The 21,670-nt window shown below is 52.7% G+C and overlaps 1 protein-coding gene across 3 annotated transcripts in view; it reads right to left on the reverse strand.

Moving 5' to 3' along the window:
* The window catches only part of PLS3 (plastin 3), a 36,904-nt gene that overhangs the window by 12,090 nt on the left and 3,144 nt on the right, over window positions 1-21,670 (reverse strand). Inside the window, exons 1-3 of one of the 3 annotated variants that reach the window (XM_062612795.1) lie at window positions 17,774-17,890; window positions 7,015-7,101; window positions 648-811 (exon numbers count right to left, since the gene is read on the reverse strand). In XM_062612795.1, coding sequence (XP_062468779.1) covers window positions 648-811; window positions 7,015-7,081 — 231 coding nt within the window. In that variant the 5' untranslated portion in view covers window positions 7,082-7,101; window positions 17,774-17,890. Of the gene's footprint in view, window positions 1-647; window positions 812-7,014; window positions 7,102-17,773; window positions 17,891-21,670 lie in introns of those variants that run through there. The other 2 variants (XM_062612797.1, XM_062612796.1) reach the window with 2 other exon arrangements.

Raw genomic sequence — 21,670 nt, forward strand, 5'->3', positions numbered from 1 at the left:
ATAATTACAAATTCTGACCTATCTCTACAGAAAAAGGCTGCAGATTAGACCCAGCCTCTAGCTTTTCCTTCCTCTTTACTCCTGTTCTTCCTTCTCAAGGCAATAAACGATCTGAAGTTTCCTGTATCAGCATCTAGGACTCATCTCCAAGTGTGTCGTGAAACACCCTCTCGAGTCTTTAGCAAATACTTGCAGTTCCATTAAATTGAGAAAGGAAATGATACTGATTCACTGGGAAAACAGGCATCCATCTATGTGCCTGGAAAAACTGAGCAGCTTCCAGTCAACACTGTAAGCCTGGAGAGCTACAAGTCTTTTTTCCAGTTGTCACCCCATGTGGAAATGGTCTCTTGGCCTCCAATGAAGCTTTTGTATAGGAAAAGCGAGTGGGTTCTATTTGTTTTTTGTTTAAAATCCAACATAATCCCCCCTGTCCAAATCTAAGTGCTGGCAGTGACAGCACAACACAAAAGTCTGCTCATAGGCGGAGATCTGTGCAAAGACCAGATTTTTACATGGCAAGTCCTCAAAAGTCATCAGTTTGTAGAAAGAAACCCGGATTAGGGTAAGAAGTAAGAAGCCAGGTTCAAACTCTTCTGCTCCCTTGCTGAGCTTTGTCTAACAGGGAGTTCAGAAACACCACTTACATAGACAAACTCCTCAAAACTGATCTTCCCATCCTTATTCTTGTCGCTGTCGATCATGAGCTTCTGGATGATCTCCCTCACTTTGTACCCGGGCAGAGGCAGGTTGGCTTCCTTGAAGAGCTCGTGCAACTCGTAGTCACAGATGAACCCGTTGCTGTTGAGGTCTGAGGAAGAGAAGGGGCAAGAGGAGGTTTTAAAACACGCCAGTACCCAAACATGACCAGCCCCAGGCAGCAGAAACACAGCCCCCATGTCCAGAAGTGCTTTACTGTGCACTGGGGATGTCTACAGGACATGGAGGCAAGGAGGAACCTCCTAGTGCAGCTCATCACAACACACCTGGTTTGGGGTCACATTGTGCAGGCCGTTCATCTCTGCTGAAAGCAAGATCCGCGCAGGACATGGACGCATGAAAACACCGAGCCCAAGTAGTAACTGCTCAATGGGCAGCATCAAGAATACACCAGGAATCAAAGGCAGGTGGTAAATGCACATGGTGATGCTGAGAGAGGGTCCCAGTGCAGGCCACGAGACAGCTTTGGCTTTGGGCAGGGGCAGCCTGGAAGCAGAGCTGACCACGTATGACCGAGTGTGGGGCAGAAGTTTCACAACAGAGCATCTGCATTTTCCATGATCTCCAGCGCTTTTCTTCCTGCATCTAACTGCAGCTGGCTTTGTGTTAGCAACAGGCAGTAGTGAAACACAGCACTTGCTCTGTTCCGAGCTGAAAACACCGAGTCAGCTCCGCACTTACACTTCTCCGTCACGCTGCTAATGATGTTATTCACTTACTGCTGACAGAAAGCTGCAGCCAGTACTTTAATCCTGCCCAAGACTGCTCTGCAAGGACACTTGCTTTGACAAGCACCCACCAAGCCAGGGCAGCACCGTGTGCCAAAGGAGATGCTATTGCCTACGAAACTTGGGAAGAATGAAAACAAGAATGCAGAGCTTTTCACATCCACAGATCCCAACCCCTTGGGGATGTCATCACATCACATCAGCCGGGAGAAAAGAAGGCTCCAGGGAAGCCTTATTGTGACCCTTCACTGCTTAAAAGGGACCTATAAGAAAGATGGGGAGAGAGTTTTCAGCAGGGCCTGTTGTGATGGACAAGGGGTGATGGGTTTAAATAAAAGAGGGAGATTCAGGCTGCATGTGAGGAAGAAAGTTTGTAGAGTGAGGGTGGTAAAAAAGACCCCTGGCCTCGCCTGGCCTCACCACCCACCTCTTCCCATAGCCCACACAGGATTTCCCAGCTATTCACAAGGCGGCAGCCTCTCCCTCAGGCCCTAGGGTTAAATTCCACTCAAGCAACAGCTTCAGCTGCCCCAAAGTGCTTGTGTCCTCCCCAGCCTGCACGATGGAAGGGCGCGTGTTGGGTTTTGTTCAAGAGGGAATCCCTCAGCACTGCCACTGGGGTCAGTACTTAGGCTTTAATGGGAAATACTGTCAGGAATAAAGGAAAACCATGACAGCTCTAAAGTCCTTATGCTTTTTTTTCTTTTTAGCAAAATCTGGAAGTCAATTTCCTTGGAATGAGGTGTCAGTGGTGGGGTTTAGGTTTCATTTCACAGCACTGTTCCAGCAAGCAGCATGTCCACATGGCCACTTCAAACATCCTCATTTTCCACAGCCATATGGGATTGTAAAATTGCTTTTGTAAGCTAGGGAGAAAGTGAAATTCAAATGCTTAGTGGCAGCCATCCAAAGGCAGACAGAGCAAACCTGTGCTGCCTCCTGCACCCCAGGCCCCAGGTCTCAGGGTAAAGAGCAGTATCAATTCCAGTGGGTGATTAAATACATTCAAATCCTTCACAGAATGTCAGTGTTTACAACAATGCTGATGAAATAAAGCGCTTTGGGCCAGTGATTAATGATGGCAACATGCTGCTGTCTGGCCTTCACTTTGAGAATTTTATTCCAAAAACATATAAGCTTACAAAGGCAAGCTTTATTAAAGAGGCCAGCCTGAGATGTCATCAGCAAACTATTTCCCCTCTAGATAAATCACAGCTTCTTCTGTTACACTTATTACTAAACCTAGTTCCACAATAGGCATCTTTTCCCTGCCTCACAGCCAGGGAAGGCAATCAGACAAGAACGGATTTGCTCATGTCCAGGGCCTATGGACCCCAAACAAACCTTTGCTGTCACCCTCAGCATGCCTTCAGCCAACTCGCTTGACTGAACAGACCACGATCCTTTGCTACGCTGCCAAATCAAGCAGGTAAACCCAGAAACACTTGTGCATCACTTCTTCCAATGGATCCACCACCTAAACCACCAAGTTTTACACCTACCCCAATGTTAGCAGGCAAAGGACAGAGAAAAATCAGACTTGAACAAGACATTGTACCCTTGATAAGGTCATGGATGTGATTTTGATTCAGATTTAGTAAAGCTGTTCTTCTTGACGTGTCTAACTTAAGCATTCAGAAGTGTTTCTGAACCAGCCTTCCACGGGCTGTGTCTGAGCCTATTCAGAAGTGAAAGGGGAAACCACAAAGTACGGTATTTCCTGCGTCAAATGCCTGTTGGTCAGACAGCAGGGACCTGAGCTCCAAAGTCCCCATCTCTGCTGCACTGGAGGGATGCAGCTCTGGGGCTAGAAGACCACCGTGATTGACTATGAGGCAGAATACAGACCCATTCTTCTCTCAATATGTCTGAAAGCCTTTAGACCTGCGAACAAGACAAATAGGGCTGAGACCGCTATCCCACAGGGCAGCTGCTTCCCTTCCTGCTGCCTCTGCCCCCCGGCTGGCATCACAGCCAATGTTCAGAGGAGCAGGATTAAACAAGGAGTCACCTTTGCAGCACCAGCAAGCCCCAGGGCTGTTTCCAGCATCCCTGCAGGCCCACCATATGGTGCCTTGCTGGATGTCCCGCAACGGGGCCAGACCTCAGACGGAAGGTGGTCTAAAACCCCTCTGTAACGAAAGCTGAAACGGGATTCAGCAGCCCAAGAGCCTGTCAAAATAGAAGCTATTCCAAAGGAAACCCTTCGGCGCACAGCCCAGGGTTACTAATGGAAGCAAGCGAGATGGGTTTAACAGACAAGCCACGGCCCGGCTCCGTTATGAGGTGCCTGATGCAAAGGAGACTGCAGCACGTCTGAAGTGTCCTCTTTCCATGGGCAGAGGCAGGGCCGGCAGCGGAGCAGGCTGGGAGAGGAGAGGTCCCGCCAGCGCCATGCTCGGAGCCATCTCCCGCCCGGGTGCAGGTGGCGCAGCGAAGCCGCGATAAAACCCAAACGCGGCTTCAAGCCCTGGCTCAGCTTCCTCCGAGCACTTAAAATAGCTTAAATAACAGGATGCAAGAGGGGAAAGTAACCCACACATGTCCTTTTAAGGCTATATGCTCAGCAGGACACACTCCAGCAGGACCACAGATCCCCGTTTGCCGGCAGCTCGGAGCATTGTTTCACCACCTTGCAGCACTGAACACAGTGTTCAGCCGGGGTAGGGGTTTTAAGTACTTCATGTTTCCAGAAAAGATGCTTATCTCTGCTATGAGAAGCAGGGAGGAGGAAGACAAATAAACAGAGCAAGTCTGCAGATAGGGTTGCTCCATGCCTCCCTTGTGAAGGGCCACTGCTCGGCCAAGGGCACAGATACACATACCTGCTCCAGGCAACAAATCCAGAGACCAGCGGGGATTCGGAGCACTCTGCTCTTCTCCCCCTAACCTGCAGCCACCCAAAGCCCAGGCAGTTCTTACACCCCACTTAACTGCTTTTGTCAGGTGGTAAAATGCTTTCTTCCCCACTGCTGTTTACTACTTGGATCATTCCCAACACAAAGACCTGCTTGTAGGATACTGGGAGCTGCTTCCAAAGATGCAGCTGACTTTAGTGCTAACTTTAAAGCATGGATTCTCACCTCTGGACTTCTAAATAAGCAAGAAGGAGTTTTGGGGACTCCTGCCTTTTGCTGGCTGTCAGCAGACAGCAAACCAGCTTCATGGGAAATAGGGGATACCAGCAAGTGGCATGGAAGGCAAATGGTGACAGAGGGCACAGTAACACCTCACTATCTTGGTCTGGTCCAGCTGCATACAGAAAACCTTGTCACCACCCTTCAAGTTCATCAACCTGCACATCCAGGGCAGCAACTTGTCCCATGCTAGAATGAAAGCAGGTCTCCAGGAAGCCCATGCAGCCACGCAGTGGAGCAGGCACATCTTGGTGGGCAGAAGCCACCGTGCAAGAGGCTTCCTCCTTCCCACACCTATTTTGTGACATCCTAAGGGCCAACCACCTGAGCTTTGCTATAACTATGCTCTGGGCTGTGGTGCAAGGCTTCCAGGGAGCTGGGAGATAGAAACCCAGACTTGTTTGTGTTGGAGGGACCTTAAAGCTCCTCCAGCTCCAACCCCTGCCATGGCCAGGGACACCTTCCACTAGAGCAGCTTGCTCCAAGCCCCTGTGTCCAACCTGGGGCTCCTCCAGGCTGCCCCAGCCCAGCTCTCTCAGCCTGGCTCCAGAGCAGAGCTGCTCCAGCCCTCCCAGCATCTCCGTGGCCCCTTCCTCCCCAGATGAAAAAGGCTTCCTTTTAAACAGCAGCCTTAGAACAACTTCTCTTCACATTCACTAGAGGCGCATTAGAAGTTCCCAGCAAAAGCCAGCAACCAATTAGCAACCAGTTCTATATCCCAGGGCAAATACAGCTCCTTTAGGCAAGAATAAAAGGAATGAGAGCATTAAAGACACCCCTGACAGGAGCGTCCCACAGCAGTGCTTGAGGGCTGGACCATGCCTGAAGCTCACAACCCAGGAGGCAGGTGAAAAGGCCTGGCAGGTCCCATCTCACCTCTGGGTATGTCCGGGCTAATCACTGCATTTCTCAGTGACACTGCCATGACAATTTAAAACCAAAGAGGGCTCAGCTCCCTGGGGGAGCAGGGTGAGCTGGTTTCCTGATGTGGGTTCCTCATTGTTTCCAGTGCACAGGCAGCCACCCAGCCTAATCTTGAACACTTCCCACATACTCGTGACAAAAAGCCACCTCATTCCAGCCAGGTTAATCATTGTCAGTTTATCCAAGGACTGAATGGGCTGCCTGCATCCCAGCCTTATTAAGGGCTGCACTCTGAGGCACATTACACAACAAGAAGCACCATGGTCACCTATTTCCCTCTGCAGCAGCTCACTTCCACTGGCTGGAAAAGCCCTGCGCAGAGCAAGACAAGAGAGGGAATGTCCCAAAATGCAACTTACATCATGTCCCAATAGGAAATACTGCTCTGAGAGAATCAGTTGCCTTTGAAATTCATATTTCTCTCTGCAGATTGCAAATTTAGAGCAAAAGAGAGCACCCTGTTCTAGAGAGCAGTTTACCCAGTACAGATGCCAGGCAATAAGCAATTTGCTTCACCAAAAGGATGCTCAAAAAACAGATAAAAAGCACTGCAACAGCTGGAGTGTGAGCAGCAGGTTATGGAGGGGATTCTCCCCCTCTGCTGCATGAATGGGAGACCTTAGAGCAGCTCCAGTGCCTAAAAGGGGCTCCAGGAAACCTGGAGAAGGGCTTTGGACAAGAGCATGCAGGGACGGGCCAAGGGGAATGGCTTTAACCTGCCCGAGGGGAGACTGAGATGAGCTCTTAGGCAGAAGCTCTTCCCTGTGAGGGTGCTGAGGCGCTGGCACAGGGTGCCCAGAGAAGCTGTGGCTGCCCCATCCCTGGCAGTGTTCAAGGCCAGGTTGGACACAGGGGCTTGGAGCAAGCTGCTCCAGTGGAAGGGGTCCCTGCCCGTGGCAGGGGTTGGAGCTGGAGGAGCTTTCAGGTCCCTTCCAACCCAAACCAGGCTGGGATGCTATGATAAGAACTGGAGCCACCAGAGGGCAATGCTCGTGCACGGCAGCCGCAGACCACAAGCTGCTCCATAATGGCAGGTAAACAGCCACTAATTAGGTTTTGCCTCCAAGCTCCTCAAACAGTGCCTCAATGCACCTGCCCCAGCCAGAAACACAGCCCCTACATTTACATGTGCATGGATTGGCCGACCTGCCAAAACCAGCATCCTCCGAGCCGAGCTCTGTGCCAGCCCTGGCTGCTGCCTGGGCTGCAGTACTGCAGTACCAGCTTGGATGCATCTCCTGCCATCAGGAACCAACAAAGCCGAACCAGGAGCAACAGGGCAAGGCTCTGTGCCAGTGCTCATTGACAGCCCGGCTGCCACATCCCTTTGTGCTCCTTGGCTAGAAGTGACAAGCCAGAAGCAGCAAGGCTGCCAAGAGACTCCTTGGCACGCAGAAGACCACGAGAGCACCAGACTGCCCATATACCCATGCACCACGCACAGGGGTGGGATAAATCCATTTCACAGCAGACAGGAGCAAGGTGCCCTCCACACTGGAACTTACCGACTTTGGCAAAGGCCTCCTTGAGGTCCTCCAGGTCATCTTTGGAGATTTGCATGGTGTTGGCCATCTCATGAACTTAGGGAGTACCTACAGAGGGAAAACAGACACTGTGAAACCAGACTGCCTTCAAACACCTGCAGTGTTGAACAGCAGCACAGCAACAGGCAGCACCAAGGTCACTACAGCTCTCGAGGCCACGTTTATCTTTCCACTCAGAAAACAGATGTGTGGAGCTCAGGAGATGGGAAATGCACTGCTTAACAAGTCAGAAAGCCCATTAGCCTTGTTAATATTTAGCTGTGTGTATTTATTTTATGGGCACACGTGAAGGCACCTGCCAGCAGTGTGTTCTGTAGGTTGGAGAAGCTCACATGTCCAGGGATCTCCTGAACACAATCAGAATCCACAGTTAAAAGCGTTAATGCAAGAGAGCGAATGCTCTGCCTGCCTGTCCCCGAGAGCGCACAGCTCCCACAGCCAAACAGCAAAGCCCCGAAACGGGGTCTTTCTGCACAGGGCTTTACCTGGTGCTGTTTGCAAGGAGGAATCAGTCTGGTTTCCTACCAGAAAAAGGTTTGAACAAACACCTGCCTATTGCCCCAGAGCCAGGCTCTCAGTGCACTGTGTAAGCACCAGGCTGTCGGCATGGCACCGACCCCTCCACTCCCCGGAGCGAGGCACGGCAGGGAGACCCCAGTGCAGACCCCAGGCACCAGCCCCGCTCACACCCCGGGTGTGCAGATCTCGATCAGACCTCGGCACGGAAGAAACAGCGAGGATGAAGCACACGGTGCCTACACCCATCTGTGCAATCCTCCTTCCCAAGCACTGCAGAGGTGCCACCCAGCCAGCCTGGACAGGAGCGATCACCATAAGGGTGAGAAAAGGATGGGGCTGCTCAGCCTGGAGACAAGAAGCTGCGGGGAGGCCTCAGAGCAGCTTCCAGTGTCTGAAGGGGGCTACAAGGATGCTGGAGAGGGGCTCTTCATCAGGGACTGCAGCGACAGGACAAGGGGTGATGGGTTCAGACTGAAACAGGGGAAGTTCAGCTTAGATCTTAGGCAGAAGCTCTTCCCTGTGAGGGTGCTGAGGCGCTGGCACAGGGTGCCCAGAGAAGCTGTGGCTGCCCCATCCCTGGCAGTGTTCAAGGCCAGGTTGGACACAGGGGCTTGGAGCAAGCTGCTCCAGTGGAAGGGGTCCCTGCCTGTGGCAGGGGCTGGAGCTGGAGGAGCTTTAAGGTCCCTTCCAACACAAACCAGGCTGGGGTTCTATGCAAAGGCCGGTGCCCTGCCCACGTCCCCATCCCATGCCATTCATGACAGCAGCATCAGATGTCCCGTTGACGCTCTGGCCAATACAACCAGAAGAGATCAGTGATGGTGATTTGCTCCATCCAAATAGGGCAACCTCTGCGCACAGAGGCAGGCTAGATCAGCACGCTCTAGCACTCATGCTAGCTGCAGCTCAGGGGCTTTAAAGCTGGGGATCCAGGCAGGCTCAGTGCAACTTCAAATGAGACTTGCATCCCCAGATTTTCCAGCTCCACCTTTGTTAGCTACAACTGCTCTGAGTTGAGAAATCAAAGGTTCCTCCTCTGCCTATGGGAACAGGCTCAGCTGCCGCCTCCTTTGTAAGGAAGAGGCTGAGGGTGAGCTCAGGTTTACAGCCTGGCAGCAGGCAGGACCCCCAACGGGCTGCTCGAGCAACAAGAAGCTGTTTGACAAACGCCTGTGCTCTGATGGGAACCCCTTTTGTGTGAGCCCCCCAGGTACCCTCACAAGCACTTGCTGGCTTCAGAACACAGGTCTGCCTGCAGCTGTCCGCGGCAGCCCGTCTGGAAAGCAGGTGACGGAGCGATGGGCAGGGTGGCAGCCTGGGAAAGCGGCTCAGGCGGGTGCTCACAGCAGGGAAAGTCAACAAGAACTTGCATCACCGCAGGGACACGAAGGGAAGAACATCGGACCCCACCTCCAACAACAGCAGAGCTGCCAGCGGGCAGGATAACATCAGTACAAGACACCAGCAGCGAGACAGCCAAATCCATCGCTTGGCCTGTGCTGCAGGAACGGGGCAGGGGAGGAACCACGGCAAAGCTGCACCGAGCTGACAGGGAAGGGGAAAGGAAGACACCACAATTTTTCCTCTCCGGTTTCACATGACCTGGTTCCAGTGAGCCCAGAACCCCCCCGTGTGCTGGGTGCACCCCAGTGCGTGAGCAGCAGCTCAGGGAGGGGATCCTGCAGCCCTGATCCAGCTCTGGGGCAGCAGCACAAGAGGGACGTGGAGCTGCTGGAGCGAGGCCAGAGGAGGCCATGGGGATGCTGCGAGGGCTGGAGCAGCTCTGCTCTGGAGCCAGGCTGAGAGAGCTGGGCTGGGGCAGCCTGGAGAAGAGAAGGCTCCTGAAGGGGAGACCTGAGAGCAGCTTCCAGCTGCCCATCGTGCTGCATACCCAGGCCACCACATCTTCCACACCAAAAGAAGCAGCAAACACCCCACAAGCTGAGGACTGTTAAAAAACCTGCTCTGTTTGGCTTTACCATGGAAATGCCATGCTCTGGACATGTCCTGCAATTGTTGCGGGGGGGGTTGTCCACTTAAAAAACACCTCCCTTCCAGCCCCAGTGCTGTTCAGCTCAGTCAGGATGGTTATAAAGCAGGTTCACCTTTCAGTTTTCACACCGCTTCTTCCTTCTGTTTCTCTGCTTGAGAGCAGAGGGGGAGTTTGAACCAAGAGAGAAAAAACAGAGTCCTGACCTCAAGAGAGCTGCCTGGGAAGGGGAAAGCGTGTAAAGCTGGAACAGACAGTATAGGAGGAGCTTAGTGGGCTACAAAGGTAGGAGCTGACTGGGACTATGGAGCTCCCAAAGCAGGTTCACAGAGCTCTTCTGCAGTGGAGACACATCACTGCCAGCACTGGGCTGCGGGGCAGGAGAGCCTCGGGTTTTGTTGTGTGGGGGGTTTGTGGGTTTGTTTGCTTTTAACAGCTGAGTCTGGGGCATTCAGGCCGTGTTTTTCCATTCACAGTTGCATTGTTAAACAAGAGCCTTTGTCTTCGTGGATACAGAAAGCCCTTCTGTCACACTGGCAGAGGGATCACACATCAGCTGCCTCTGTGGGGACACAGCACCACGCTGCTCACGCCGCACCACGGCACATTCACTTCCACATGAGCAAAGCCCCTGCCAGGGCACGCAATGACAGCCAGAGACAAACGGTAGCTGTGGGCCTCAAAGGATGGGAAATGCACTGCTTACCAAGTCAGAAATCCCATTAGCCTCCTTAGTATTTAGCTCGGTGTATTTATTTTATGGGCTGTGTTGCTCTGCACACATAGAATCACACCCTGGTTGGGGTTGGATGTCCCTGATGAAGAGTCTGCAGTGTTAGGACAAGGGGTAATGCCTTCAAACTTAAATAGGAACGTACCTGCCACCAGTGTAAACCCATTTAGAGGGAGGAAGAGAGAGCAAAGGGGAAAGAGGAGGCAGAAGTGAGCTGGTAATCCCACACCCATTTTACACCCTGGTGACAGAAAGGCTATCAGTCAACTCACACATAAGCAAGTGTATAAGGAAGCAGTTCCTTCTCCAGATCCCTTTTGCTCCTGCCTGCATCCCTCACTCCACAGCAGAAAACCAGAGGCACAAATCCATAACACATGGATGGACTAAAGATACTCCAGAGAAGAGTGTGGCTGGCAGATGGTGCAGCCTGTTTGTGCCACAGAATCCCAGACTGGTTTGGTTGGAAGGGACCATAAAGCTCATCCCATTCCCTGCAGACTTCACTTTAAGCTGCAGATCAGAGCTGCTTCAAGTGCATCTGAGGTTTTCCAGTATCAACTCCCTTCCCCGAGAGCGGCTGTATAGAGTTTCTGTGCAAACAAGTTTTATAGCTCCTGAGCACAGAGCAGTCATCAAACCAGGGTTAGTTTATTTGCTCTCCAGGCAGAGCTGCAATACCGACAAGTCAGATGGAGCTGCCCCAGCACCTGTGCTTTCACAGCTGGAGCCCACCTTCAGTGGGACCACCACCAGAAGGATGCACTTGTGTGCTCAGACAGCACCTTAACACCACTCAAACCCAGAGAAGAGATCCCCAAGGCTCTTTCCCAAGTGGACGAGTCCTGGGAGCTGCATCCTGCACAGAGGATCAGTGAAACATCACAGAACCCCAGACTGGGTTGGGCTGAAGGGACCTTAAAGCTCCTCCAGCTCCAACCCCTGCCACGGGCAGGGACCCCTTCCACTGGAGCAGCTTGCTCCAAGCCCCTGTGTCCAACCTGGCCTGGAGCACTGCCAGGGATGGGGCAGCCACAGCTTCTCTGGGCACCCTGTGCCAGCGCCTCAGCACCCTCACAAGGAAGAGCTTCTGCCTAATGCCTATGATACTTGCTCCATTATAAAGTGTACCTAAGTAATTCTTACATCAGGATTTAAACACTGCTGCTGATATTTGTCAATTTTTTAAGGAATGTGGATGGAATTTGGAGACATTTCTTTCTATTTAGGAAATAAACGCAACCAGCTTGAATTCTCAGACTAAATCAGGCTCACACTGAATATTATGAATACCTACAAGTATCCACAAACTCCCTTGCTTCATCAGCAAAACAAACCTTCACTCTAAAAATAAATTCTCCTTTCATGTTGTAGTAATTCATGGAACTTCCACTTCAATTCAAACTTACAGCAGCTCAGCCTGCTTTTAAAGTGCCTTTTAAAGCGGGTGGGGGGGTGCATGTGCACTGAGGCACTTGCACATCTCCCTGAAAGCTGGAGGTTTAGTCCCATTTTGAAAGCACATGGCAACCAAATATTTCCCAACAGCCGCTTGAACACTTCCAAGAGAAACAGAGCTGGAATTCGCTGCTGCTCCAAATGGAAGGATTTGCTTTCTTAGCAGCTCCGTGTCCATTTGAAAACCGAGCTGCTCCGTCCCTCCCAGACCCGCCCTGCTTTAATATCTCTACAAGTGACTGATTAACAGCACCGAGGTGTTTATGCAACCGCGGACGCACATGGAAGCGCCAGGGAAAAGGCGTTCATGGGCCCCTTTTCCACCGGAGCAAAGAGCCAGGAGCGAGCTGGCTCCGGGCTGGAGCAGCGGTGACTCAGCCCCTGCGCGCTGCGCTCCGCACGGGCACCTGCGGGTCTGGGGCTCGCTCTCCGTGCGGAAGGCTCCAGAGAGAGCGCGGCTCCCTCGGCATCAGCTCAGCAGGACAGCTCAGAACCTGCCTATCTGTGACCACGGACCCGGCACCGAGCGCTCTGCTGTTAGACCCCGAGGCCAGGCAGGCGGCAGAGCGCCCGGGGCTGGCGGCACTGACGCAGCGCGGCTGGTTTGGGGCTGACTGGGAGGGAATCCTGGTGATTCAGCCCCAGGATTCCTGCGGTTCACCCCGTCCTGCCCCTTCCTCCCCGTCCTGCCTTGCCCCATTCACCCCACCCAGCTCCTTTGGCAGGAACACAGAATCCCAGCCTGGTGTTGAAGGGACCTCAAAGCTCCTCCAGCTCCAGCCCCTGCCACGGGCAGGGACCCCTTCCACTGGAGCAGCTTGCTCCAAGCCCCTGTGTCCAACCTGCCCTTGAACACTGCCAGGGATGGGGCAGCCACAGCTTCTCTGGGCACCCTGTGCCAGCGCCTCAGCACCCTCCCAGGGAAGAGCTTCTGCCTAAGAGCTCATCTCGGTCTCCCCTCGGGCAGGTTAAAGCCATTCCCCTTGACTTCTCCTGACATCCACAAGAGGAAGTGAAAGCTTGCATTGCACAGGCTTGGTCTGACGGGTCCTCAAAGATAAATACTTACTGCCGCTTTGGGGGCAGCCAGGGAAGTTTAGGGATGGATGGCTTGTAAATGAAAACCTATCACGGAATCCATCCTCTCCTGCTCATTAATCGGTTTGCGTGTTTCAAGCAATGTTTTGCTCCTCAGGTTCCTCCCAGGCAGCACCCACAGGTTGGCTGTTAGCAAACGCCGGGCCGTGGGAAGCACAGAAACTTGGATTTGGCAATTTCCATCCATCCAGTCAGCGAGCACAGGGCTGCAATCAGACTTTCACCACGCTTTCATCTTTACTGCCTTTACCCACAGAGAACACACTTTGACTGGTCCATGCTGCTTGTGTAGCCCACCAGCTAATACAGAGCCATGTGGTGCATATCTCAGGGAAAGGACACAAGACTGCAGATAGCAATTGCCACTGCACAGGCACTTTACAGCTCAGTTCTTCCCAATCCCCTCAAGAGATGGCCTCCAGCTGCTGGGCTTCTGAAGCATCTCTATGTCGGCAACAGTCCCATCAGTGGGTTTTGTTTTGTATCGTCCCAAATCCCTGTAGCTGTCACGTGGGAGAGACCAGCTCCCTGCTTTGCTTATTGTCACCTGGGAGCAGACTGTGAGACTTTGCTCCCATTGTTACACAACTCTGCTGCTGCGGGGGAAAGCCTGTCAAATCCATCAGGAGCAGAGACAACACACACTGGAATTAGTCACTGCACTTGGCTTGCAGCCGCTCCCTCCGGATTGGGGGCATGTCTTTATGGGGTGTCCACCTCTGGACACGCACCTTCCTCCAGGTTAAAAACCCAGTTTCTCCAAGCTAAACCTGTGCAGAATAATGCCAGAGGTTCTTCTAAGCAGCACCTGGGAGATGCCCAGCAGGGAGGTGGGCTGCCCAGAGGCAGGGTCACTCCATGGTATGGGAACGACAGCAAAACAGCTTTCCTGTGCCTCCTGCTCAGACTTTAACCCAATGCCCGTGGACAGCCTGGACAAGCTGATCCTTCACTTCTGCATGCTCAGAGTGTTTTCTCTCCCTTCAAGACAGAACCAGATTCACCAGCTTCAAACCCTTATTAGAAACAACTGCTGACCCATCAGCCAATTCACATGCCTCTGACACCCTGCACAGCCAAGGAGGTGGCCCAGAAAATGGTCAAAGTGTTCAGCACCCAGAACCGAGCTGCAGCCGGTACCCACAGAAAACCCAAAATCAGCATCAAGTCTGCTCACAGCATCAAACAGGGATCAGCCCCTTGCCAAAAGCCCAGGAAAGCCTTGACCTTAAGAGCAGCCTCCAGAATGCTGCAAAGCTGGGGATATGGCACAGAAATCTGCAGGGATTTGAGTACACAATTCACTGGATGAGCATTAAGGTCCCTTCCATGCCAAACCACTCCACGATTCTATGATCCCCATGCAGCCCTGAAGGAATATGAACCAGAGCTGCTTCTGATGCACATTAAGCAGTGACATGCAATCCTGGAGCAGAGCAGATGGATGCCTGCCTACCACCATGACCCAGCATTTACTATCAGGAGGCTGAAGTGGCAGAAACGTAAAACTGGTTTGGGACTCAAGGGGAAGGGAAAGCATGGATAGCTTGCTGCAAACCTACATCCTTCTCTGAATGCTCCTGATGTGGACGACCAGAGCCAAGGGGATGGGATGAGGGTCAAAGCAGGAGCAGAGCAAGCTGTCAAGGAGGAGAGCAGCTGCCTGCTAGACCTTGCTGCTGCTGCACTCATACATACTCATCACCTGCTGTGAGCACCTTGCTGCTCCAACTCTATTACATGTATCTGCAGAGTACTTACAATCTGCAGGGAACAGCAGAGACCGGATGAAACACCGCTCAGGGCACCAGTGAATTGGTCCTTAAAAGCTTCTTTGCAAAATACTTCTCCCAAATGTTGCATTTTGGCACGGTTTTAGCAGAGCAACTACTCCAGGATGAGAGCACAGTCGCGACCATGACCTCCTAGATTTATCTCACTCTTGAAGTGCAGCAGTTTGCTCACATCGGTGGAAACAGAGCAGCAAAATTCCCGGTTAACCCATTAGTCCAACATGAACCAGGTGAGCCTTTCGAGACCTCTCAGGAAAGGAAGAGCTGAGCACTCATCCTGCCTGGCACTTGCAAAAGCAAGTAACATTCATAGATAATTTAAACCTAAGTGCAATAAGGTAAAAGAGGAGGGGGCAGGGTCAGATGTCAGCTAATGGACTGAGACTTGGAAGGCTTAATGTAAATTCCTGGCTCAGGCACAGAAAACTCATGCTGGCCTCTCAGGAAATTCTTATGCTGATAATAACTCTTACTCTTGCATAGTTCCCCAAATAAAAGCAGCATTAAACACTTCCTACTGCACATTCAGTACCTTAACCATAAATGACTTCAAGAAAGGACCCACCTCTTACCACCCACTGCAAAACTCAGCATAAGGCATCCCTCACTGTATGACGGGACTCTCAGTGATGGTGGGAAAGCCAGCATGTTCCCCACCTGCATAAGCAAGGAGAAGTGAGGATCAGAAGGCTAAAACAGATGAAGCAAGAAGCATTACTCGGTCTCGTAACCTTCCCTCCTGCCCAGGCAGGGCAATCAGCAAGATCCCTGAATTAAATCACAGCACACTCACTGCCTACGCAGTGCCAGCAAGCAAGCTCCTGCAAGCCAAACCCCCATTGCGATGGTGCGAGCCCTGGAGAGCTGGACCAAAGCGAGCCCCAGCAGTTCAGCCTGGCAGGGGGGTTCTGGGCAACCCTTTACCAGGTACAGCCGTGGTGGAGCAATTCTGCAGTGTGTGCATCAGTCTGAAGGTGAACTGATCTGGCCTGAAATGGGCCAGCCAAGCTCAAGGGAGACCTCGTGCCAGTCTTCCAATACCTAAAGGGATCTAAACTGGCAGAGGGGAGACTGAGGTGAGCTCTTAGGCAGAAGCTGTTCCCTGTGAGGGTGCTGAGGCACTGGCACAGGGTGCCCAGAGAAGCTGTGGCTGCCCCATCCCTGGATTCTATGAAATCCCAGCAGCTGGGCAACTGCAACCCCATGATAAAGATCCAGAGAACTGTGTTAGAGATTCACAGAGTGCTTTTGGTTGGGAGGGACCTTAAAGCTCCTCCAGCTCCAGCCCCTGCCACGGGCAGGGACCCCTTCCACTGGAGCAGCTTGCTCCAAGCCCCTGTGTCCAACCTGGCCTTGAACACTGCCAGGGACAGGGCATACCTTAAATAAGAAACAAACCTCTAGAAACTGCAAACCCTGCTCCACGCATTGCAATTATGTTCTAAAAGTCTCTTAGAAACCACAAATTTCAGTAACTGAACTCTTAACAGAAAAAACAAGTGATAAAAGAAGAAAAACCTTTTCCCATCCTCCCCCTGCTGCCTGTAATCTTGTTCAGCAAGCACTTGGGGAAAGGGAAAGAAGTCAAAATAATTTGATCCAGAGGAGGCAAGCATCAGTAGTGCGCAATACATCAGTGTCATGGCATAGCTGTCCTAGCAGCTTCTGGAAGTATAAAACCAATCTGTAACTTCAACATTGACTTCCTCTAGAGAAGCCGGCTCAGATCCTATCTACCTTGACAAAAACAGAAACATCAATCTCAAAGATGAATGTGAAAGAGCTAGAGGAGCAGGAGAGCTGCTGTCTTTGCCTCCCAGGAGGCTGCCACGACAGTGCCATCGCATTCACTCTGACAGCAGGGTGTTCCCCACACTCCTCTGTAACCTAACTTCCTTTGGGGAAGAGCCATGGGGAGCAAAGGGGAGCAGTGGCAAGCTCTGCTCCGCGACCCTTGGACTGTGAGCAACCCTTCCTAATCCCTACAAAACGCACCCTAATCACCAGTTTCAAGGCCAGGCAGGATCTCCAAGGTGCATCCAGCATCCACACAAGTTCTCTTTGGGACCCTTTGAGCTGCTTTGCCACCTCCTCCTCCTCCTTCACTGACTTAGCAGCTCTGCCAGTGCCCAATACCCCTAGGACAGGTGTAGTGGTTAAGATGTGTGCACCATAAACAGCGCACAGCCTCATTGCTACTCCAAACTTCAGGAGGGTGTGAGAGTCCTCCAGCTGTGAACTCATTCCTTACAGCCAGATGTTTTGCAGAATAAAAGCAGGGTAAGAGTAAAATATAAGCAAAACCTCAGAGCAACACGTTCAGCATAAACAAAATCAGGCCACAAAGCAGCCGCATGAGGTGTGTTTTATGGGACTCCACACATGTTAAGTCTAAGCTTTTCAGCACAAAAAGCTCAACTTTTCAGTCCAATACTTAAAAGTATTCGCTATGGAAGAGTTTGAGCTCGTAGTGACTGCTAAAGCATTTGGAGAGGGTCTGTGCTGACTTCCAGCACCGAGCACAGCCAGCCTCCCCCAGAAAACACAGCAAGTTCCTCATTTAGGACACAAAACCCTGCCAGGCTGTGATGCCGGATGCTGTTCCCGCTGGAACAGCACTGGGAGCGCAGCTCCTCCAGGCAAAAGACCCCCAACACGTGGGGAGCCACCGCAGCCAATTCCCCGAGAGCTCTCAGAGCTCCTCACGCTTTCTGCAAGCAGAGCTTTAACGATTTAACTCTCCAAACATGCAAGTTTGAGCGGTTCTGCTCTTTAAAAGGCTGCTGCAGACCGAGACGGGATTAAGATGTGCCGAGACCGAGGTTTCTGGGAAGGCAACACCCTCAGTCCTCCCCTGGGACATTCGCAGCCCGGTGATGTAAAGTCAGCGGCGGCACTCGCTGCTGCCCTGTTTGCATGTGCACAGATAAATCCCAAATCTGAAACACATCAAACCCCCAGATTAACCTTTTCCTTCTGCCTCCAGCTATTCCCCTTGACCCACTCCAGCAGCAGATGCCTCGCAGGCACAAATCAAAGCAAAACAAGTCGCTGCAGGAGGATCTCTGGCGTGTGCTCGCATCCCTGCAGCCAGGACCCCGAGCGGCAGCATCCCAGGAGCACCCTTACCTCTGCTCCTCACCGGAATGGGTCCGTGGGCCGGGCTGAAGCGTGTCCCAGCCGCGGCGCGGATCCGGACAGCCAGCATTCCTCCCAGCATCCCCGCCCCGCAGATGGGAGGTCGCTGGAAAGGCTGAGGGACAGGCTGCTCAGGCGCGGGATGCTCCAAGTGCTGCCGTGCTTTTAGTGCTGGGCACTCGGGAGCAGCAGCCACTCAGACATAATAAAGCTTTTAGGTAAGCAAACTGACTTCTAGTTATTTATTGAAACAAAAAGAACTCTTTCACCTTTAACGGTTTAAATTCAGTGCAGCTTTGCTGGCTCCCAGCTTGCCCAGCCAAACAGTGACATGGGGCTTGTATTTTATGTACTTATTCTATGGATATCCTTAAAACCAACAGCAGCTCACAGACAGAGCAACACAGATCCAGACCTATTTGGCCCCAATCCACACTGAGGGAGGATGCTGCCTGCTATTTCACAGCGCACTGGCTCCAAAAGAAACCAACAAAGTGGTCCGGATGGGTGGCAAATACTGAGTGCAGAGCTGGTCCATAATACAATCCATTTCATTACCTCAGTCCTCCCTGTCTGCTCTCACTGAATCCAGGACAGACATCTGCTACTAACCAGGAGGGCACAAGCAACAGAAGCATCATGTTCTGTGTTACTGCTGATGCAATGCACGGGAGCAGAATCAGTCACCAGAAAGGTTAAGTGGGATTTCCAAAGCATCATCACCCATTGCAGAAATTTCCATTCCTGTGAAACCCATCATGTTCGAGCCCTCCCATAGCTGGAAGGAAAGGACATCCCTTACTAATGCTCCAACCAGTGAACAACTGGGACCCTTCCGAAAATTCAGAACACTGAACCAACAGGGTCAGTTTTGGCTGTATCTCTTTAAAAGTGCTGCCAGGCAGGACAGGGAGTCAGTGCCCAGTGCCATTACTTGGGTAGCACCTGAAAATTTGGTTTCCAGCTGTAAAGTTCTAAAGGAGGTATGAAAAGAAGCCCAAAGCCCAACCCCAAAGCCACAACCTGACAGCTTCCTCAGGACGGTAAAAATAATGGGAACCAAAATAGACATTTTTATGCCCAGAAATGCAGCTGCAACTTGAAAGGAAAAACACTGGCTTGAAAAACACTTTTGCACTCCACCGAGGTCAGGCTGCCTGAGCATCACACAGGGCTTAGGGGAGAGCAACTCTTAACTCTGCTCTGACCTTCAGCAACAACCAGCGTTACCATCACGGCAGCCCCTGGCTCCAACCAGGGACTGCATCCACCACATCTTGGGGCAAACACCAAACAGGGGAAAACTGGTTTTGGGAAGTTCAGTCCCTCCGCACCCCGCTCCGCATGTGAGCATGCTTCACAGTGTAAATGCTCCCTGTAAGCTTTGGGAAGTGCTGATGCTTTGAGGCTGGGCAGGTCCCGGAGAGACTGAGCCAAACCCAGCTCTCAGCCTGGGTTATGTGACTTCTATCAATGGCAGAGCCAGTGCAGGAGCAATGTGTGCGTTTGGGAGAGAAAAGACAAAACTCTCCTCTCGTTGTGCCTGGCATGCATGCTGCTGGGATAGGAAAGCAGCATGCGCCTGTGGCAGACGCTGCGGACACCTAAAAGCCATCAGCCCATGGACCTTCACACCTCTGCTCCTTTCTTTTCAGGTAACACATCCTACAGGGCGCGATCCCCATTCCCTCTGCTGGGACGGGAACGGGCATTGCCACCCACTGCCCCCAGCACAGATCCCCAGTGGCCCCACCTCGAGTGCCGCTGCCATGCGGAACGCCCGTCCCCACCTGCACCACAGCTCCGCAATAGCCAGTTTTTCCACGGCTTTCGGAGCCCTCTGCTCCGCCAAAGCTCCGAGCCCAGCTCTCCCGCTCCAACCTGCAATTACACTCAAGCCCAAAATAGCAGCTCAGCGGTGCCAGCACCACTCACGGCTGCGTCATGCCCCAAGAGCAGGGTGCGGTGATGGCAGAGCGCTGCTCCCGGCACTCCCAGCCCACTTCCCCCAGCGGGGCTGGGCACGCACCGCTCCCCGCAATTCCAGGATGGGAAGTTCTCTGGTCACGGCAGCGCACGCCGCGCACTCCCCTGCCCCACAGCGCTTTGGGGCAGCACGAGGCGCTCGGCAGGGACTCGGCTCAGGTGACACCGCGGAGGGAGGGAGCAGGGGGATGAGGTGTGCGCGCCAGGAGCATCGCGGCACCGGCAGGATCCCTCCAGCGCATCCTTGCGCAAGGACACGGCTCCTCCCCGGCCCCGCTGCCAAGTTTCGCTGGGAGGCCACTGGCAGGTATTCGCCCTCCAGAGATTACTCAACAGCAGCGGAGGGAGCGGCAGCCGCTGCCTTCCAGGTGATGATGGAGCAAGGGGTCAACCCAGGAGTCACCCCGGCCCTCTGCCCTCAGCAGGGCCCTCAGGAACAGCCCCTCTGGCAAAGCTCTAGGGGAGGAAAGGAGCACGTTCAAGATCTTGCCTACAGGAAACCTGGAGAGGGGCTTGGGACAAGGGATGGAGGGACAGGCCAAGGGGAATGGCTTGAACCTGCCGAGGGGAGACTGAGATGAGCTCTTAGGCAGAAGCTCTTCCCTGTGAGGGTGCTGAGGCGCTGGCACAGGGTGCCCAGAGAAGCTGTGGCTGCCCCATCCCTGGCAGTGCTCAAGGCCAGGCTGGACACAGGGGCTTGGAGCAAGCTGCTCTAGTGGAAGGGGTCCCTGCCCGTGGCAGGGGTTGGAGCTGGAGGAGCTTCAAGGTTCCTTCCAACACAAACCATTGCTTTCCAGCCCACTCCAACTCCTTGTTGGCAGTGTCAAGAGATGCCATGACAAGACAACTAATGAAAACCATGACAACGCACCAATCCCTGGGTATGCTACACCAGCCCCAGTGATTTTTGGGAAGGGTTTTGCCTACAGGCACCTGTAGTTCCTGCCTAAAACAAGCTGTTTGATGGGATATAGCCAGCTCCGCTGGAGAAGACAGGGCCAAAAAATAACCGGCTGGAGGAGAAGCCAGGCAATGTAAATTGCCTGCTCCATGATGAGGATGACACCACACTTTGAGCCTGGGCTCTAGAGAGCAAAGCAGAGCGGCCATCCACTGTGGCTGGGATCAGTGACCATTTGCCATGTGCCAGATCTCCCCTCCTCCGGTTCTGTCCACATCCTCTTTCAAAGAGAAGGATTTAATGAAGTTATGCACACATGGACAGAAGCACCCTCCCCTGGGCTTTGTGACACAGAGGCTCCGTGCACTTCTTGCCTTCACCTTCAGCTGCAACCAACTGCAGAGAACACTGCCCCGATGTAAACAGCTCTGGAAGGATTTGACAAGTGAGGAGCAAGCATTTGGCCTCGATTCCTCAATTTATCAGTCTTTTTAAAGCAAAAAACACCAACCCATCTTTGCTAATTTTCCCCTCTAAAAGCTTCCTGAGCTGCTCTTTCAGTGAGCCTGTCATCAGGAAGAAAGCAAGACATCCGTCAGCCTCATGCTTATTTAATCAAACCCTTGCATATGCAGCAGGGATGGAAAGCTCGCCTTGATTGAAAACATGCTTGCAAACCAGAGGATTCTGCAGCGCAAAACAGACCCGAGGACTTCCCTTGTGCTCCAGCTTAGCAGTGAACAGCGTGGCTATGGGGCAGCGTCGAGCAGGGAGCCCTACAGCCACCAAGGAAGCCAGCGGGCATGGCCAGAACATCCTGCAAAGGACATCTCATGCCTTGGTATTTCAGAAGGAAATCAGAGGCTCCACTGATGTCAGCTCCAGGAAATGAGCCACAGGCAGATGATGCCGGAAGCAGCTTTATATTTAGTACTGAGTCACCCAGCTGATTGAATTCAAAAGACACAAAAGGTGGGTGTGGAGAGGGGTGACATGGGGGA

This window comes from Pezoporus occidentalis, unplaced genomic scaffold (assembly GCF_034315485.1).
Source record: "Pezoporus occidentalis ecotype Australia unplaced genomic scaffold, CSIRO_AGI_Poc_V1 ctg161, whole genome shotgun sequence".
In the NCBI taxonomy this organism is placed as follows: domain Eukaryota; kingdom Metazoa; phylum Chordata; class Aves; order Psittaciformes; family Psittacidae; genus Pezoporus; species Pezoporus occidentalis.